Genomic DNA, 20650 nt, shown 5'->3' with positions numbered 1-20650 from the left:
TCACTGATTGTCTGCTGTAGATTTTGGAATTCAGGTGTTTGATTAAACGAAATCGGTGAAGTATCGTCTGATCTGTTGTGGCCATATTACTTTCAATAACGTCAATACGACTGGCCAATTCATCATATTTTTCAGTCAGTATTTTTACCTGAACATTGTTTTTAGTGTCAAAAGCATTAATTTGTTTTTGTATGTTACGTGTGGTTTCGTTCAATTTTTTAACGTCAGCTTCGATGACATCGGAATCCTGTGTTAGTTCTAATTGTTCGAGTCTGTCTATCACTGTCTGAAAGTCTACTGTCTGTGTATCTGTTTTTGATTTTAGATCGGAAATTTCATCGCGCAATTCGGTGTTCAACTGTTTGATTGTATTAATTTCGTCTGATACTGTAGCAATATTGTTGTCTACGTATATTTTTGCTTTCGTAAACAATTTACGTTTATCTTCCTGTCTCTGGGCGGTAATTGTTTCCATAACTTGTCGCTTTACTTTATTCTGTTCCTGTATGAATTTACGGTAACGCGTTTCACTGTTTTGTAGGTGGTGATTAAAACGTTCGTCAATTTGACTGTTCTGTTGGTCGAATTTCGCGTCTACTTTTGCATCCAGTGTGCGCGAAAGTTCTGCTGACATTAATTTAAACTCTTCGCGTAGCTGTGTTGCGTTTTCAGAGCATTGTTTACCGACTGCACTAATTTCGGCTCTAAGTGATTCTGTTGTAGCTGTTTGCATATCCCTTAATTCTTGAGCAACAGATCTAATTTCTTCACTACTTTTCCTAGCACAAGCCTCAATTTCCTAACGTAATTGTACTTTAGTATCGTGACATTGTGCGGCAACGACTGTAATCTGTTCACTAAGCTGCCTGGAATTGTTGTCTAATTTTTCATTAAGTTTTTTGTTCTGTTCACTAAGTTGTTTGAAATTTTCATTATGTGGTTTGTTCTGTTCACTAAGTTGTTTGAAATTTTCATTATGTGGTTTGTTCTGTTCATTAAGTTGTTTGAAATTTTCATTAAGGTTGTCTTGTTTTTCATTAAGTTGTTTGAAATTCTCGTTTTGTTTTTCATTAAGTTGTAGCATTAATGCTATAACTCGATCCATGCCAAAATTAGCTACTGTATCCTTTGTGCTGTGTGATGGTGTATCTGCAATTGTCACGTTTTGTGTATCCATTTGGATATTCTGTGATTCTTGAAAATGTTTGCTAATCGGATGTGCACTGGAATCAAATAAAACTGTCGTATTTTGAGAACACTGTTCATTTTAGTTAGAAAAATTCATTCACTATGCAAATTTTGCAAACTGGGTGTGTCAAACTGGGCAGCGTTCATTGTAACAGAACGTCCCACGTAATCAATTGTCGTCAAATTAACAAAGGACACAATTGAATTTATTTGTTCATCATTAGGATTAAAATCATTACTAGCGGTCGGTACGCACTGATTGTCTGTAAATGGAGGATTGTCATCATTACACTGCGTGTCGCAAGTACTATCGGTCAAATAATTTGAGTCGGCTATTTCACTCATTACACATCGCAATGTACTGTTAACAGACTTTCGCGGCATTTTTCACAAAACAAAATTAAGCACAAATGAAACAAAGACAATTCAAAATGCAACAAACACTATTACAACAAAGAGCAACAAATTGCCGATGATCTGTGAAAGAAAAAAGTGACAAATTAGTAAATGCGCTGTGCCAGAAGCAAATTACATTTAAGTAAATAAGAGCAGATATATGACTACATCTCAGAAGATTCACAAAGAAATACTATCCTGGCCGAATGTCGCCAAGTGTAACCCCCCCCCCCCCCCCCGCAAAAAGTACAATTTATAATTAAATGAATTTTTAATTATTGTTGAGCTCTGAACAAAAATTAATCTTAATGTAACCTCTGAACAAAATTGGCTCCCATTTATAGTCTCTGTGCAAACAATGCATTCACACTTAATATTCCCAAAAAATTCTTTTCTCATTTAATATTAAGTTCGAAACAGAAAAATTCATAAACAGCAAAATAATAAAAAGGTTTAGTAACCTGATAAATTTTTTGAGGACAGCAGCGCTGGCCTTCGGCACTGTATTCTGAATAAAAAAAGCAAAAATTCTTACCTCAGTAAAAACCGCAATTATATCTGCTCTTAAGTTGGAATTTGTCGACACAGCTTCGTGCAGTGCTGGCGTATATATATATATATTTTTTATTATTGGAAGGAATGATCATGCATTTAAAATATTCCTTAATTTGAATTGAATGCTTTTCTTTAAAAGAGTTGCTTTATGTTATAAAAATTATTATTGGGGCATTTCTTTGAACAAATTAAATTACAATTAACATACATTATTAAATATGCGCAAGGTTGCTTCTTTACCTTCTACAACAATACTCATCTTCCAGAGTCCTGACCAGAGTCGCGAGCAGAGCACAAAGACGAAGCATGCCGACTCCCGCCGACTAGCACGGACTAGCACGGACTGATGACTACTGTCGACTGCTGTCGACAGATAACTACTACTACTGTCGACTCGCGCGGTCAAGCGCAGACTAGCAACAGCTAACGATAAACTACTCTCTGGTCAGAGATTCTGTCATGCCTCGCCCATCGCCGGCAATGTGTACGTCTTTCATAACCCGCCACTGAGGGGGCAAAAATTTGCGGCTGCAACTCTCTCCTAGGATAAATCTTAGCTTTGGTCAATTTGTGGTCTGGGCTATAACCTTTGTAAATAATAACTTCTTGAATTCTTTCCTTAAAGTTTCTGTTTCGTATCTTATAGTATTCATTCATTCAGTTCTTTCTTAATGATAAGCATTAGTACTTACATATCATTCTTGTTAATCAAACTGTCAAGAGTATAAATTTTGTTGTCAGTAGCTGTCATCACTGTCAAGATGACTGATTTTACGGTTACTGGGGACCGGCAGTACTGAACATTCCCAAATCTGAAACTCAGGGATCGCCAGATAAGTTCCCAGCAAACGAAACCGAGGTCCCTGAGGTTATCGTCATTTGGCACGTCACAGGATACATGTGTTGCTTACTGAATGCTTCACACGCCAGGAGCATTACCCCCCTAGAGGAACTTGGTTCTAGTGACATCCTCAAACATTATAAATACGCCGTAAGTCAGGTTTATTCGCGTTTTCATTCTTCCAACGGTCTGCTATAGTACTGGTACGGATAGGAACGCCGCGACACAGCACACTTGTCAGCAGTTGCGATAGTTGCGGCATTATTACGGCACACATAATAACATTTTCCGGCTATTAAGCTTGTCTTCGTAAAATGTAGTACAGAAACTGGCGGAACCCCACATTATCTCTGATACCCGACCATAACATAATCTTGTCACAAAGCTGAGAGTCAGATTAATGCTATGTAAAAAAAATCGAGGAGTTTCAGCTGTCTTATCACTAGTAAATTTAAACTGGTATGTTATTTTTATACTTCCTACCTTTATTAAAACATATTTCTATTCGTTGCAGTTTACGTGGTGAAACCAAAGAGTCAGTGCAAACCATACCTGTCAGATTGTGCCAGGAACTAGGAGTGTGCAAGTCTGTTGTCTCAGCATGAATAGTCTGCGAGAGAATGAAGTTTAAATGGCTGGCCTGCTGACTGAAGACATCTGCTGTTTCCAGAGGAGCCAAGAAACTGCTACAGCGTCATAAGTTGACTCTTTTACTTAAACATTACCGGTAGATTCTACACATCCTACTCTGTGTCAGTTTCTGATTACTTTAAGACATGCTGTATATTTCATTACTGTAAAGATTAGTATTAAAAACATTGCATTTGTATTTTTTTCATCTTACTGTTGTTTCGGTAATAGTTGTATGCTGAAGCAATAAAAGTGTAGTTTCATAACGTCAACTCTTACATTTAAGCAGCAGAAGATTTTTCTCTACCTGCTGGTACACGTAAATACTGACAAACAAAGGCTTATTATTAATAACATCAAATTCATTTCGTCCATTATTCACTCTGACCTCCTATAATCCCAATATCCAGTTCCAAACTTAACATACTGCCACGAGGGCACCGGCGGCCACAGCAAAGACTCACGACTGACGCCACAGCTTGGCCTTACCTGGCCTGGGAAATACGTGAAACATTTGTAATCTAGAGGAAATGGTGTCATATCTCACTGTTCTAGCTATTATGCAAAGTAAACTTTGAAATATCACGCCAATATTCTGGTTCAAAATATCGATGTAGTTGAAGTGACCGTGTACCGTCTCAATTCGTAGATCTTCTTGATTGAAGCTTAAGCACAAGTGCGTGCTCAAAAGTAATGTCTCCGAAGATTTATATGTGAAAACTTATAAAGCTTTTAAAAATAAATAAACTTTATTAACATTCTACACCCTTATTCTTCGTGTCACTATGTTCTCCAAACAAGATGTAAGTAGGCTGTTTAGGTTTTTTAGTTGGTAACGTCACCTAGCGCTCTGTGTGAAAATCACTGGCTGTGCTGTGGGCAGTCTGTGGCGGGTTGGCATTGTTGGAAAATTCGCCATTGTAATGTTGGGCAGTTAGATGTGAACAGCGCGTAGCGTTGCGCAGTTGGAGGTGAGCTACCAGCAGTGGTGAATTAGGGAGAGAAATGGCAGAATCTTGAGTGCGGACGATCTATACGTGTATCCATCAGAAAGAGCAAATATGTAATATTGGATATCAAGAACTGCTCTATATATATATATATATATATATATATATATATATATATATATATACACTCCTGGAAATGGAAAAAAGAACACATTGACACCGGTGTGTCAGACCAACCATACTTGCTCCGGACACTGCGAGAGGGCTGTACAAGCAATGATCACACGCACGGCACAGCGGACACACCAGGAACCGCGGTGTTGCCCGTCGAATGGCGCTAGCTGCGCAGCATTTGTGCACCGCCGCCGTCAGTGTCAGCCAGTTTGCCGTGGCATACGGAGCTCCATCGCAGTCTTTAACACTGGTAGCATGCCGCGACAGCGTGGACGTGAACCGTATGTGCAGTTGACGGACTTTGAGCGAGGGCGTATAGTGGGAATGCGGGAGGCCGGGTGGACGTACCGCCGAATTGCTCAACACGTGGGGCGTGAGGTCTCCACAGTAAATCGATGTTGTCGCAAGTGGTCGGCGGAAGGTGCACGTGCCCGTCGACCTGGGACCGGACCGCAGCGACGCACGGATGCACGCCAAGACCGCAGGATCCTACGCAGTGCCGTAGGCGACCGCACCGCCACTTCCCAGCAAATTAGGGACACTGTTGCTCCTGGGGTATCGGCGAGGACCATTCGCAACCGTCTCCATGAAGCTGGGCTACGGTCCCCACTCACGCCCCAACATCGTGCAGCCCGCCTCCAGTGGTGTCGCGACAGGCGTGAATGGAGGGACGAATGGAGGCGTGTCGTCTTCAGCGATGAGAGTCGCTTCTGCCTTGGTGCCAATGATGGTCGTATGCGTGTTTGGCGCCGTGTAGGTGAGCGCCACAATCAGGACTGCATACGACCGAGGCACACAGGGCCAACACCCGGCATCATGGTGTGGGGAGCGATCTCCTACACTGGCCGTACACCACTGGTGATCGTCGAGGGGACACTGAAAAGTGAACGGTACATCCAAACCGTCATCGAACCCATCGTTCTACCATTCCTAGACCGGCAAGGGAACTTGCTGTTCCAACAGGACAATGCACGTCCGCATGTATCCCGTGCCACCCAACGTGCTCTAGAAGGTGTAAGTCAACTAACCTGGCCAGCAAGATCTCCGGATCTGTCCCCCATTGAGCATGTTTGGGACTGGATGAAGCGTCGTCTCACGCGGTCTGCACGTTCAGCACGAACGCTGGTCCAACTGAGGCGCCAGGTGGAAATGGCATGGGAAGCCGTTCCACAGGACTACATCCAGCATCTCTACGATCGTCTCCATGGGAGAATAGCAGCCTGCATTGCTGCGAAAGATGTATATACACTGTACTAGTGCCGACATTGTGCATGCTCTGTTGCCTGTGTCTATGTGCCTGTGGTTCTGTCAGTGTGATCATGTGATGAATCTGACCCCAGGAATGTGTCAATAAAGTTTCCCCTTCCTGGGACAATGAATTCACGGTGTTCTTATTTCAATTTCCAGGAGTGTATATACACGGTGTTTAAAAAATGACCGGTATATTTGAAACGGCAATAAAAACTAAACGAGCAGCGATAGAAATACACCGTTTGTTGCAATATGCTTGGGACAACAGTACATTTTCATGCGGACAAACTTTCGAAATTACAGTAGTTACAATTTTCAACAACAGTTGGCGCTGCAAGTGATGTGAAAGATATAGAAGACAACGCAGTCTGTGGGTGCGCCATTCTGTACGTCGTCTTTCTGCTGTAAGCGTGTGCTGTTCACAACGTGCAAGTGTGCTGTAGACAACATGGTTTATTCCTTAGAACAGAGGATTTTTCTGCTGTTGGAATTCCACCGCCTAGAACACAGTGTTGTTGCAACAAGACGAAGTTTTCAACGGAGGTTTAATGTAACCAAAGGACCGAAAAGCGATACAATAAAGGATCTGTTTGAAAAATTTCAACGGACTGGGAACGTGACGGATGAACGTGCTGGAAAGGTAGGGCGACCGCGTACGGCAACCACAGAGGGCAACGTGCAGCTAGTGCAGCAGGTGATCCAACAGCGGCCTCGGGTTTCCGTTCGCCGTGTTGCAGCTGCGGTCCAAATGACGCCAACGTCCACGTATCGTCTCATGCGCCAGAGTTTACACCTCTATCCATACAAAATTCAAACGCGGCAACCCCTCAGCGCCGCTACCATTGCTGCACGAGAGACATTCGCTAACGATATAGTGCACAGGATTGATGACGGCGATATGCATGTGGGCAGCATTTGGTTTACTGACGAAGCTTATTTTTACCTGGACGGCTTCGTCAATAAACAGAACTGACGCATAAGGGGAACTGAAAAGCCCCATGTTGCAGTCCCATCGTCCCTGCATCCTCAAAAAGTAGTGGTCTGGGCCGCCATTTCTTCCAAAGGAATCATTGGCCCATTTTTCAGATCCGAAACGATTACTGCATCACGCTATCTGGACATTCTTCGTAAATTTGTGGCGGTACAAACTGCCTTAGACGACACTGCGAACACCTCGTGGTTTATGCAAGATGGTGCCCGGCCACATCGCACGGCCGACGTCTTTAATTTCCTGAATGAATATTTCGATGATCGTGTGATTGCTTTGGGCTATCCGAAACATACAGGAGGCGGCGTGGATTGGCCTCCCTATTCGCCAGACTTGAACCCCTGTGACTTCTTTCTGTGGGGACACTTGAAAGACCAGGTGTACCGCCAGAATCCAGAAACAATTGAACAGCTGAAGCAGTACATCTCATCTGCATGTGAAGCCATCCCGCCAGACACGTTGTCAAAGGTTTCGGGTAATTTCATTCAGAGACTACTCCATATTATTGCTACGCATGGTGGATATGTGGAAAATATCGTACTATAGAGTTTCCCAGACCGCAGCGCCATCTGTTGTTGAAAATTGTAGCTACTGTAATTTCGAAAGTTTGTCTGCCTGAAAATGTACTGTTGTCCCAAGCATATTGCAACAAACGGTGTATTTCTATCGCTGCTCGTTTAGTTTTTATTGCCGTTTCAAATATACCGGTCATTTTTGAAACACCCTGTATATATATATATATATATATATATATATATATATATATATATATATATATATATATCAGTTCTTGATATCCAATATTACATATTTGCTCTTTCTGATGGATACACGTATAGATCGTCCGCACTCGAAATTCTGCCATTTCTCTCCCTACATTGACCACTGCTGGTAGCTCACCTCCAACTGCGCAACGCTACGTTTCTAACTATGCCTATCAGTAGTTAGTGCCTTCAGTAGTTAGAATCTTTTATTTAGCTGGCAGTAGTGGCACTCGCTGTATTGCAGTAGTTCGAGTAACGAAGATTTTTTTGAGGTAAGTGATTCATGAAAGGTATAGGTTATTGTTAGTCAGAGCCATTCTTTTGTAGGGATTTTTGAAAGTCAGATTGCGTTGCGCTAAAAATATTGTGTGTCAGTTTAGTGTTTATCAGTATAGCTAAAGGGCGAAATATCTGAGTACGTTCAATTCTGCTCAGCTATTTGAAAATCAAATAACGTAAGGGGTTTATCAGCACAGTAATTCACTAAATTTTTCTAAAGGAATGTTTCAGAGAGAACAATTTCTTGTTACCGTAACTGTAGAATGTTAGACTTAGTTGAAGGGGCCACTACATTATTTCTACTTGCACCGCTTCATCACTATCAAAGTGAAGTCCTCTAAAAGCTTTCTTCAGCTTTTCGAACCTAGATGACGGGCAGATGAGGCCTAGTCGGGGTGTATGGAAGATGCTCTGTGGTCTTGTCTACAAGGTGTCGGGTTGTTACACATGTCGCAGCGCTTGTGCATGCTCAATAGTTGTCATGATGAAGGAAAGGTAGCCCCATGTGCGAAAGAACTCTTCGATTTGTCTTTTCATTTTTTTGAAGGAACACACCAAGCTGATTCTAGTACTCAGTGACAGTTACGTAACACACCTCCATGTCACACGCTACAGTACGTAGCCCTCGATCGGCAGAGGGTTGCAATTGCGTTATGGAATTATGAAAGTCGATCGAGTAATATGCATGACGCGTAATATGTTAACCTGCTTTGTTAACACAATGAAAAACTCCGAAGCATACATTTCGTCTTATCAATATCTGCTTTCTTTTTTCCTTGGAGAACATCAGATATCTAAGAAAAAAAGCATGATGCAAAAGGAATGCTACAAAATAGTGTTATATCAATAAAAAGAAAGATATGTCTAGACAGGTAAGAAAATCGTTATCAGTTAGATTAAGGAAACCATACATTATAATTTATTCTGTTCAGTGCTAAAATGAAATGTAAATCCCAAATGGCCTTAAAAAAAAATAATTTGCTTGACAGGAGTAGCCAAAAGTATACACGATGAAGAAAAAATACTGCACGTCACGGTCGGCATTTCATTGCTCATCCCAGTTCAAGACAAAAGTGTATCTACCTAACCTTAGCCTTCTCACTGGTTAACAGAAATGCGATTCAGAAAATGAGGCCCTGGTGATGCTATTACTGCATGCAGTGGGTCTAAGAACAAGTAGCACTAATTGAAGGCTGGGGTGGAGCTCTCCCATTAGCTCGGTGAAACGAGAAAATGCCATGTGAAACGGAGACTCAGATGTTCACGTTGAGTTTGCTCCAAACATTCTTTTTCAGTAAAAGCAACAAACAGCATCCAGTTGACACCTACAACTGTGGTATGTTGTCTTTTTCTTTCTGTCTTTACTTAAACATTAAGACATAACATAATGTTCTTACATATAAAACATCTGTTTTGCTCTGTCCATGAGATAATTCAAAACAGTTGAAATTAACAGTGCACACAATAACATCGCCGGTATCCAATGAGGTACAACAAACGCAATACGTAGGGGACACTAAATTGCACATTATGTTATACATTATAATTCCATTATAGACATCCATCGCCCAGGCGTATCTTCACAGTGCTGGTGCGTAGACACACAAACAAATTTCGCTTTAGGAAATTGCATTTGCAAAGACTTCGCATCTAGCTAGGTCATACGTTGCTGAACGCTACACAACACGTCTGCATCAACTTTTGTTAAGTTTGCCTCCCCCCTACCCTCAACCACAAAGAACACACACATACCATTTTAGGCTCTACTGGATTGATGTCTTGGGATTCTGGAGTCCAGAACATCGAAAATCCATGACCGATTCATTTCTCTGGAAGTACTTCTATTCCAAAGTGTGGCAGTGTACCTTCGATCCGAAACCTAACGTGCAAGTGAACACAAAGAGAAATTTCAAAATGGATAGTGGAATGTATAGGAAAGGAACTAACGACGCAAGGCACATGCGAATTGTCCAGTAATAGGTAAGGGATCAAAAGCACTTCTTTGAGCATTCTAGCCTATAGATTTATGTTCCTGCATCACGAACATAAGCCATGTGCAGGCGTGGTTTTTGGAGAATTTTTCTAAATTTCGTGCAGCAATGGCTGGAAGGTAGTAGTTAAGGAACCGAATGTCATATCGGATGGCTTTGTCATGTGACGTTGATATTTAGCAAACTGTTCTAGGACGCAGGTTTACGGCTCCGCACTTGGGATGGAAGGCAAGGAACGGCGGGCATGGTATACTAGTGTGATGACGTCAGGGCAGCACTGGGAACTGACCTGCTGTGGGAAACCGATACATTGCACGTAGAAGCGCCGCTAATGAACTGTATGTAGGGCCCGAAGAGGGCTGAGGGAACCAGATGTTGTAACAATTAAAGAGCACTCCACTTGTCTCCTCCAGGGGAAATACGTCAGGGGTGTAGCCCGGAGGCTCAAATGGGGAGTAGTTGTTCCGCCACTATGTCAATGTTTAGAATCCGAGTGAATAACGATTGTTTAAATTGCACGCCTACGTCGAATACAATCTGGTGATGAATTTAGGCGGCCAACCAACTCGCTGAAACTAATACCATACTCCGCTGCACGGAATCGCAGTAGATATGGCGGGGAGGGTCCGCAACTTGGTGCAGCACCGGCGCGAGGAGCGAGATGGCCGCTACCCTCCGCTCTCTGGGTGACATCATCCGGCAGACTGCAAGCTGCCAGTCGCTGGGGCGGGTCGGAGGCACGAACTAGCGACCTCCCGGGTGAAGAGCAATCTGCGGTCTCTCACGAATTTGCCCTGGCTGCTAAGGCTTACTACAACGATGGCGGCCCGTTATTTTCCCTCGGGCGCTGTACGTGGGGTTCACAATTTGTGCTTGAGGGAGCAGCCAGCCACGTCCCAGGCTACCTATGCACATACACGCAGGTTAATGTATCGCGGCGACCCCTTATAGCCGTCACGAGAGTAGGATCGCTACTTCTACAACGCTGGGTGGCTGGACGCCGATGCAGCAGGTACCACCGCAGTATAGGTGCTGATCCATGGATGGACGCCACGTGGCGCCATCACTGCGATCAGTGGGAGGGCTGCAGTTTAACTTCAATGCATTAAAGTCAACGAAACACTTGCCGGTTTTTCTCTGCATTATTACGCGTAAGTTACCGCTCTCTACCAAACCATACCTCTCTGTCGTTCCGACTTATTACAGCCCCTGAGCGCTACAGGGCGGTTGTAAAATGTCATGTTCACATGCATGTTGTGTTCCAATCAGTAATGATTGTTGTGAGTTGAAAATAACTTCACGAGTGAAACTATATTCGTCAGTCCGTCCCACATTACTTTTAAAATGGCCAATATCTTTCACTTGGTGTTGAATCCATTCAAATAACTATACTCTTCCATTTCATTCTTCTTGCCACTGGTGCTGAATTAGCTTGCTATGATACAGAAACAGGTCATTGTGCATCACTTCAGAAAGCAGTTTTTCACATATCTGGAACTGCTTTTGGTGATGTAGTTGAATGGTTTCAAGAACTGCGTTATCTGTGGAATAGGATTTGTCCTTGGGCGCCTTCTGTGCGTTGCTTGTATACGAAGGTTACCCGTTTCCCAGAAGGCTGTGTTTCAGGGGACCAAAACCATTCTCATCAAGATGGCGTCTTCTATGGTACTATGTAGCATATGCTCGTGCAACACCAGCCTTTTGATCGGAAACACTCAGCATCAAAAACAGATTAAGATATTTATCTTTTGTGCGTTTCATCGGAAAGCTGTCCTACATAAAGTTGACAGGAATAGCCATGGTTGTCCACTCTGCAGTCAGTAGACACATACACCCAGGTTAATGGTTCCTACTATCATGCCATAGGCCACTGTCATTTTATAGGTCATTGTCCTGTGTTGAAATGATGCACAACTTACAAACTACGAGAGCTATGGAACGGGAATCCAAAAAATTAATGGAAACCTGACAAGAATTTAAACAACGGCTCTATGGGCGTCTTAGGTTTAGTGTTTCATCGGACCACTCGGTGGCCTGCTAGACCGGGCACGGTTATGTGGGATGACACAGTCCTCTTTACATTCCAATGCCCTACACGATGTGACATTGTTGATATCTCCTCGTTTTCACCCGTTATGTGTTTTCTAAACGCACTCAGCCTTATTTAGAGAGATAAATTTTCGATTGGAATCTGGTTAAAGATTCGCATGCTGGCATTTATTTGTCACCCTGTATATTGATTAAGAACGTTAGCCAACAAGACTATGTAATAACAATTACTGAAATCGCAAACGGCTACAAAACAAGAGTGTTGCTCGGTGGGAGTTGTTGTTAACGTTACTCTTTGAAGGAGTTATCCAGTCCTCTTTATGACTCAGACCGCTGTAACGGGATTCATCACCAGAATTTCGTCGAGGTTTTCGAGCAATTTAATCAATCGTTATTCACTCGCCTTCATGCTACACCCCTGACGTATTTCCTCTGGAGGAAACAAGTGGAGCGCTCTTTAATAGTTATAACGTCAGGTTCCCTCAACCCTCTTCGGCCACTACATACAGTTCATTAGCTGCACTTCTATCTGCAATGTGTCGGTTATTCACAGCATGTCAGTTCCCTGTGCTGCCCTGATTTCATCACACTTGTATACAGTGCCCGCCGTGCCTTGCCTTTTACTCCTATGAGCGGCGTCGTAAACCTGCGTCCCCGAATCGTTTGGTAAATATCAACGTCACCCGCGAAAAGAATCTGATGTGACATTAGGTTAGTATTTATTACCTTGCAGCCTTAGGTGCGAGAAATGTAGAAGAATTCTGCAAATACCACTCCCTTACCTATTACTGGACAATTTGCATATCCCCTTGCATCGTTCGAAAAAATGGTTCAAATGGCTCTGAGCACTATGGGACTCAACATCTTAGGTCATAAGTCCCCTAGAACTTAGAACTACTTAAACCTAACTAACCTAAGGACATCACACACACCCATGCCCGAGGCAGGATTCGAACCTGCGACCGTAGCAGTCCCGCGGTTCCGGACTGCAGCGCCAGAACCGCTAGACCACCGCGACCGGCATGCATCGTTCGTTCCTTTGCAATACATTACATGATGCGTTTCAAAAGTTTCTCTTGGTATTCAGTAACACTTTAGGTTTCGGAACGATGGTACACTGCCACACTTTGGAATACAAGAATCTCCAAGGAAATGAATCGTTCATGGATTTTCGATTTCTCGACTCTACAATCTCCCGACATTAATCCACTGGAGCCTAATTTGGTGTGTGAGTGGAGGGGGGAGGGAAACTGGACAAAAGTTCATGCAGACGTGTTTTGTAGGTTCCAGCAACGTATGATACAGTTAGTTGCGAAATTTGCAAATGCAAGGTAGTTGAACGCCTTTCCGAAAGTGAAATTTGTTCATGTGTCTACGTAACAGCACTGTGAAGATAAGCTTGGACGATGCATGTCTAGAATGGTATTATAATGTGTAACGTAATGTGTCTCATACGTATTGCGTCTTTTGTTCGTCATTGGATACCGACGATGTTATTGTGGCACTATTATTTTCAACTGTTTTTAATTAACTCATGGACAGAGTAAAACAGACGTTTTATATGTAAGAAGTTTATGTTATGTCTTAATGTGTAAATAAAGACAGATAGAAAAAGATAGGATACCACAATTGCAGGTTTCAACTGGATACTGTTTGATGCTTTAACTGAAAAAGAATGTTTGGAGCAAACTCAACTTGAACATCTGAGTCTCCGATTCCCACGGCATTTTCTCGTCTCACCGAGCTAATGGGAGAGCTCCACCTCAGCCCAGAATTAGTGCTACTTGTTCTCAGCCCCGCTGCATGCAGTAACAGCATTACCAGAGCCTCATTTTCTGAAAAGCATTTCTGTTAACCAGCGAGTCGGACTAAGGTAAGGTAGATACACTTTTGTCTTGAACTAGGATGAGCAATCAAATGTCTCCCGTGACGTGCGGCATTTTTTCTTAATCCTGTGCACTGTTGTCTACTCCTATCAAATAAATAATGTGTTTTGTGGCCATTTGGGATTTACATTTAATTTTAGTACTGAGCAAAATAAATTTATGATTAACGTATGCTTTCCTTATCTATCTGATAACGATTTTCTTACCTGTCTCGATTTATCTTTCTCTTTATTGGTATAACACTATTTTGTAGCATTCGGTTTGCATCATGCTTTTTTTTGGATATTTGATGTTACCCAAGAAAAAATGAAAGAAAGTGTTGATAAGACGGGATGTATGCCTCCGAGTTTTCATTGTGTTAACAATGCAGGTTACCCTATTACGCGTCGTGCGTATTACTCGGTCGAATTTCACGATTCCATAACGCAATTGCAACCCTCTGCCGATCGAGGGCTACGTACTGTAGCGTGTGACATGGCGGTGTGTTACGTAACTGTGACAGAGATCAAGATACTGCTTGTTGTATTCCTTCAAGAAACTGAAAAGACGAATCGAAGAGTTTCTGCACAGACGAAGCTACTTTCCCTTCATCATGACAACGACACAGCATGTACATGCGACATGTGTAACAACCCGATACCTTGTATACGAGGTAACAGATCATCTTCCATACACCCCGATTATGTCCCATCCGCCCGTCATCTTTTTCCAGAACTCGATGAAAACTTTTAGAGGGTTTCACTTTGATAGTGATGAAGCGGAGCAAGTAGAAGTAATGATGTGGCCCCTTCAACAAAGTCAAACATTCTACAGTGAGGGTATCAAGAAACTGTTATCTGGTGTGGATAAACATAGTGACAGAAAGAATGAGGATGTAGAGTGTTAATAAAGTTTATTTTAATTAAAAAGCTATATAATTTTCACATATAAAAATTAGGAGGCATTACGTTTCGGCACGCACCTTTACTTACGCTTCAATCGACAAGATCTACTATTCAACACAGTACACGGTCACTTTTACTACTTCGATAATGTTAACACGCATCTTGGCACGATATTTCAAATAGCTGGCAATAAATTTATATAGAACCGTGAGATATGACACCATTTTCTTTGGATTACAAATTTTTCACTTATTTCCCAGGCCAGGTAAGGCCCAGCCGTGGCGTCAGTCGTGTGACTTTGCTGTGGCCGCCGGTGTCCTCGTGGCAGTCAGTGCGTTAAGGTTGGAAGTGGACATTGGGAATATAGAGCGTCAGCGTGGATAACGGATGAAATGCATCTGATGTTATTAATAAAAAGCCGTCGTTTGTCAGCATTTACGTGAACCTGTAGGTAGAGAAATATCTTCTACCGTTTAATATAAAAGATGACGTATGAAACTACACTTTTATTGCGTCGGCATACAACTGTTATAGAAACAACAGAAATATAAAAAGAATACAAATGCAATGTTTTTAATACTAATCTTTACAGAAATGATATTTACTGCATCTTGTAAAGTAACCAGAAACTGACACAAAATAGGATGTGTAGATTCGACGGGTTATTTTTAAGTATAAGAGTCAAGTTCTGACACTCTTCCAGTTTCTTGGCTCCTCTGGAAACAGCAGATGTCTTTAGTCAGCAGTCCAGCTATTTATTCTCCACTCCCTCGCAGACGATTCAATCTGAGCCAACTGATTTGCAATACTCCTAGTTCCTGGGACAATCTGACAGGTATGGTTTGCATTGACTCTTTGGTTTCACAACGTAAACTGCAATGAAGAGAAATGCGCTTTAGTAAAGATAGGAAGTACAAAAATAACATAGCAGTTGAATTTTGTTACGGTCGTGTATCAGAGATAATGTGGGGTCACACAGTGTGCTATGTTACAGGGTTCCTATTCTTATTGGTACTATAGCAGACCGTTGGAAGATTGGCGACGCGAATAAACCTGACTTATAGCTTATTTCGATAGTTTATGTATGTCACTAGAACCACGTTCCTATAGCAGGGTAATGCCCCTAGCGTGCGAAGCATTCAGTGAGCAACGCATGTATCCTGTGACGAGGCAAATGACGATAACCTGAGGGATCTCGGTTTCGTTTGTGGGAACTGATCTGGCGATCTCTGAGTTTGTGTTTAGGGAATGGTCAGCACCGCCGGTCCCCAGTAACCGTAAAACTTTGTCGTACGTGAAACCATCTCAACAGTAGAACGATCCAACGTGACTGGATGACATGCGTTTACTCTGTCCTTCGTGTACAGGTCAGGAACGGTATTCCGCTGTCCAAACGTTCGCCCAAGCCATAACGAACACCCTTTTGTTCCAAATAGAAATAGAAAAATCAGTCATCTTGACAGTGATGACAACTACTGACAGCAAAATTTACAATCTTGACAGTTTGATTAACAACAGTGTTATGTAAATACTAATGCTTATCATAAAGAAAGAACTGGTGAAAGAATACCATACGATACGAAACAGAGAGAATTCAAGAAATTATTTTCTACAAAGGTTAAACCCCAGACTATAAAATGACCAAAGATAACATTTTTCCTAGAAGAGGGTTGTAGCCCCATCGAGCTGTAAGTTTGCGGTGTCTACAATGTAACTCGGCAATGGAGACGTTAACTTCATTTCTCTCTTGTACTCTTGCAATAGTAGTACGCATTTTAAGCTCTACTAGTATATTTTAAAGACGATCTGAAGTTTAAAAGGTTTACGGTTGGAATTATTAGTCAGAAGTCGGACTGAAGTAAAATCATCTTTACCGTTTAGACAGATAACGGGATAGTTGATTGCTGATTTGTGATGGGACTTAGCCTTCGTGATACTTAATAGTCACGAACATCAAAGGACACAGATAAAGACTCATCGCTGACATAAATTCAATTATTAAACTTGAATTGACAATAGATAAACGCAATCACAATGAATTTACTATTGCGCCATACTGTCAGAGGCTATCGTCAAAGTCAGAACTGCGGATGCTAAACAACGCAATTACCCTGTAGAAACACTGAATGAATTAGGTACCTTTCTCCATCACTCAGAATGCCAAGATTGGAGAGCGCAAGATCACAAAAATGTTAATCGTTTTGAGAGAGACCAAACGTTTGTAGTGGTGAGACCTCCAGTTTTCCCCAAGTCTAGAAGATACACATTTTGTTAGAGTTTGAAAAATTATTCTCTTGATATTGCGCCAGTGTTACTTTTTACGATCCCTGTGAAGTTATGGACCTCAGCTTTGTGCAAGATGAGAGGCCACCTTCTGTTTATTAATCGTCCGCAATATTATTGCCCGTGGGACTGGGGCATTTCGGTGGGCTCATCATGAGTTTTAATCGTGATATTTTGCTAGGAATCGATAAGCAGTTTCACAGTATAAGCACAGCTCTTCTGAAAGCTTCGATATATGGTGCGTTTTCCTTAACCACTGTTCTCGATGAAGGCAATGTATCAGCCTGCCTACAGCAGTGGCCACGAAAAGCCAAACTAAATAATGTCGTGGTTGTATAGTAACAAACTTACTATACATGTAGATTTTGCCGCTTGTTTTCTAGACATTTTCATCTAAATATTCATTATTTAACTTTCATGTACTCTTGTACTAACCAACACGCGTGCATGCACAGCTTCTAACGCAGTGGAAATCTTAACCAGTAATACTACAACCCCACATCTTCTTCTTTCGCGATATTTTGGTCTGGCCTAAATAACGTGGTTTTGTCAGGTTCTTTTTTCAACCATCACTGATTACTGATTAAAATGTGTGGCATGCTGCTATTTACCATATAAATGCCCGATATTTGGGAAATTTTGTAATGGTTATACGGTTGATTGCTAGTATAGTGTGTCATCGCCTATAAGTAGCATATATTTCGGTCCGATATTACATTGTAGATGTTTCACTAAGACAATGAATGAGTCTGTGCCCTAATTTAATGCCAAAATGATGTTTCCGATAAGATATAGTCCAGTACGTTCACTTATCATTGCCCAGTTCACCTAATTCTTCGTCTCTATGTCAACGCGTCGTTATATTTTTAATATCTTTAAACTTACAAGACTGTTTCTACTTGTTCCTAAGCGTATGACGGGTATTATTTATACACACTAATCCAGTTGTCGGCCTTCTACAGGGTATGAAGAAAAGTGTACGTTGCCTATCGGTTTATAGTGTAAAGCTTAGTGTAGGTATGTGCACTTCACTACCAACACATTCACTGTGAAAATTAACCACACGTTACGGACCGCAGCACTCGTGGCAACTTCCGCCGCCTGTTAAAATATCTTTTCGTAAAATGTTGAAACTATGTCCCATTGCGCACTTCATGTGGCGTTACACGATATAATCCTCCTAAAAGAATTCAAGGGTGTGTAGTGAAAAACATGCAGCAGTTTTAAGGGGCAAGAAAATGACTATAAAAGGTGGACTAAATATGCGCAGGAAATTGCTCTGAATGGTTTTGGCGGAGAATCATGAAGAGTTGCAATTTCGTAATTTCGGTGAGGCAAGGGTAGCCACTGTTCCTTGATGAATTGATTTCACTCATATTTTCACTTACGCTGTGGGACCATTCGCGAAATTTTATGCTGAACAAACTGTTTTTATCATGTCAATTTTGAACAGAAATCGGTTCTGTTTAAAGTAACTTACCTTTCGGTAGTTCGTGGTAGCAAGAATACAGCTTCAACGAATTAGCATACAAGTAGAACTTGTTGTCTGCTGCGACACAAATGGTATCATCGTCATCTTCCGTGTTGGACGACCTCCCCAGAAATCTATTCTCAGCCGTGATATTTCCGGTGCTTAGATTCTCATTCCCGATGTTGGCGGTGGTCGACTCTTCTGGTTGTCCGTGGACCTCCGCCACTGCTACCAGTGCTGTAAAAGTCAGTGAACGTAATTACAGATGGCTATTTCGTCTAATGGATGTTAATGGAACTCTCCCACTTAGCACTGCAACTCTACTGTATGCTAAATGTGTATTACTTGAACAGTCCGCTCGTCCCAGAAAATAAAAAAGAACGAATCAACAGCGACATGCATGCTATGCTCATGTCGGACAAGTTCTCGTAATTAATTTCGTGTTCCAGTATACAATTACAGTGGTCTGTCAAGTTCTTGTTGGTTTGTTACTATCTCATAATTAAATTGACAATATTAGTTCTTTCCTCACATATATTTGGGAAGGTTTGCCTTTTTAGTAAGGCTCTGCCACACTATAGGCTATCCAGATATTTGGCTGATAAAGTTAGGTTCTTCATTGGTTTTGACATCAGACAGCCCGCTCTACCCTTAGTAGTAAAGAAGAAAAAGGTATTGCAGAAGCTGCAAGCCTTCCTCGTTACGATCATGTAGCTGGGGTGTTACTGAAAAGCACACATCTCGAAGTGGACGGCTCTGTAAAGTCTTTTGCTCCTCATCAAGATAATTAACGTAACCTATTAAAATATTGTCCCTGTTCCGTCCTCTGAAAATCACGTGAAAGAGAAGATTAATAGGTACCATTAGTATTTGTTTGTTTTTCTGTTACATTCAAACTAAATTTAGAGGCAAAGAAGTGACAGCCTTGCATGGAGCGTCTCACATAACTTCTTGTGATGTTCCGGATATTGTACGATGGGAGACATCAGAGTCATTTCACTTTCTACGTTAAGTCCAAGATACTAGTACATACACGGTTCTGTCACAGTAATGTGACAACCGCCTTTGTTCGACATCAACGCGAGATAACCACTAAATGACGGTAGGGGTCGGTATTAACAGTGGAGGCTATGTAAAGATCATCAGGGAACCGCGGGGGACAGTGCAACCGTTGTCATAATGCGGAAACGAAGCTATTTATTTAACGTCCAATAGGGTATGATTATTGCCTTTCTGGCAAAGAGTGGATGCACGCCTCAGTTTGTAAACTGTTCAAGTGTCACCCTGCTTAATGTGAACTATGCATGGTAAAACTGCACTATCGAAAACTGACAGCATGACCAGTGGGGCAGCATTGACCATAGATCACAAAAGTGAAAGACAGCTGCGGAGATGTTTACGGATGAACAGGCATGCAACAGTTTAGGGAGAGACGCCCCAGATGAACCACGGGGCTAGCAGCAGTGTCTGCTCAACGATTATTCCGCGAAAGTCATTGTTTTCCACTTGCCACAGTAGGTTCCAGATTCGTAGGCTCACGTCGACAGCTGTTCACCGGCGACGAAGGCTTCAATTTTCACTCCAATTCCTGAACCGGACCGTCTTTGAGCGGCCGTTTTAGGCCAAAGACGTTTTATGCTCGATCGGGTATAAGGCGGGTGGCGTGTAGGGCGTGAAACGTCTCAAGGCAAACAACCTGCAACGAGTGAGGGAGCGTTATGGTCTGAGGAATGTATTCGTGTCGGTGATTCTTCATAATGAAAGACATAATCGATCTAAACTACTATGCGTTTGTGCTTGAGGACCGTGTTTTTTCTGTTTATGCTACTTATTGTCTAACATTGTTTTTTATGTGCCTGTTCGTACTTATCTTTACCTATCTTTAATCAATTTGTTAGTAGTTTGTCTAGTTAGTGACTTGTAGCGCATTTTTTGTTGCTGTTCATTAGTGCAGCAGTACGTTTGTAAGTCCCTCTTATAGTTTTTACAGAAACATTTGAAATGTAACGCAGGAGAAAATTTTTCAGCCAGCACACTGAAAAATTTCATAGAGGCAACGAAGAACGTGAC

At 42.0% G+C, this 20650-nt stretch overlaps 1 protein-coding gene across 3 annotated transcripts in view; it reads right to left on the bottom strand.

The window, feature by feature from the left end:
* The window catches only part of LOC126162269 (uncharacterized), a 299470-nt gene that overhangs the window by 183387 nt on the left and 95433 nt on the right, over positions 1 to 20650 (bottom strand). Inside the window, exons 2-3 of one of the 3 annotated variants that reach the window (XM_049918663.1) lie at positions 18590 to 18817; positions 15444 to 15699 (exon numbers count right to left, since the gene is read on the bottom strand). The exons of 1 other annotated variant lie outside the window; for it this stretch is intronic. In XM_049918663.1, the coding sequence (XP_049774620.1) occupies positions 15638 to 15699; positions 18590 to 18817 (290 nt within the window). In that variant the 3' untranslated portion in view covers positions 15444 to 15637. Of the gene's footprint in view, positions 1 to 15443; positions 15700 to 18589; positions 18818 to 20650 lie in introns of those variants that run through there. One more of the 3 variants, XM_049918666.1, reaches the window with a different exon arrangement.

Source organism: Schistocerca cancellata, chromosome 2, assembly GCF_023864275.1.
Source record: "Schistocerca cancellata isolate TAMUIC-IGC-003103 chromosome 2, iqSchCanc2.1, whole genome shotgun sequence".
NCBI lineage: Eukaryota > Metazoa > Arthropoda > Insecta > Orthoptera > Acrididae > Schistocerca > Schistocerca cancellata.
This window is presented reverse-complemented; position numbering and strand designations above follow the sequence as displayed.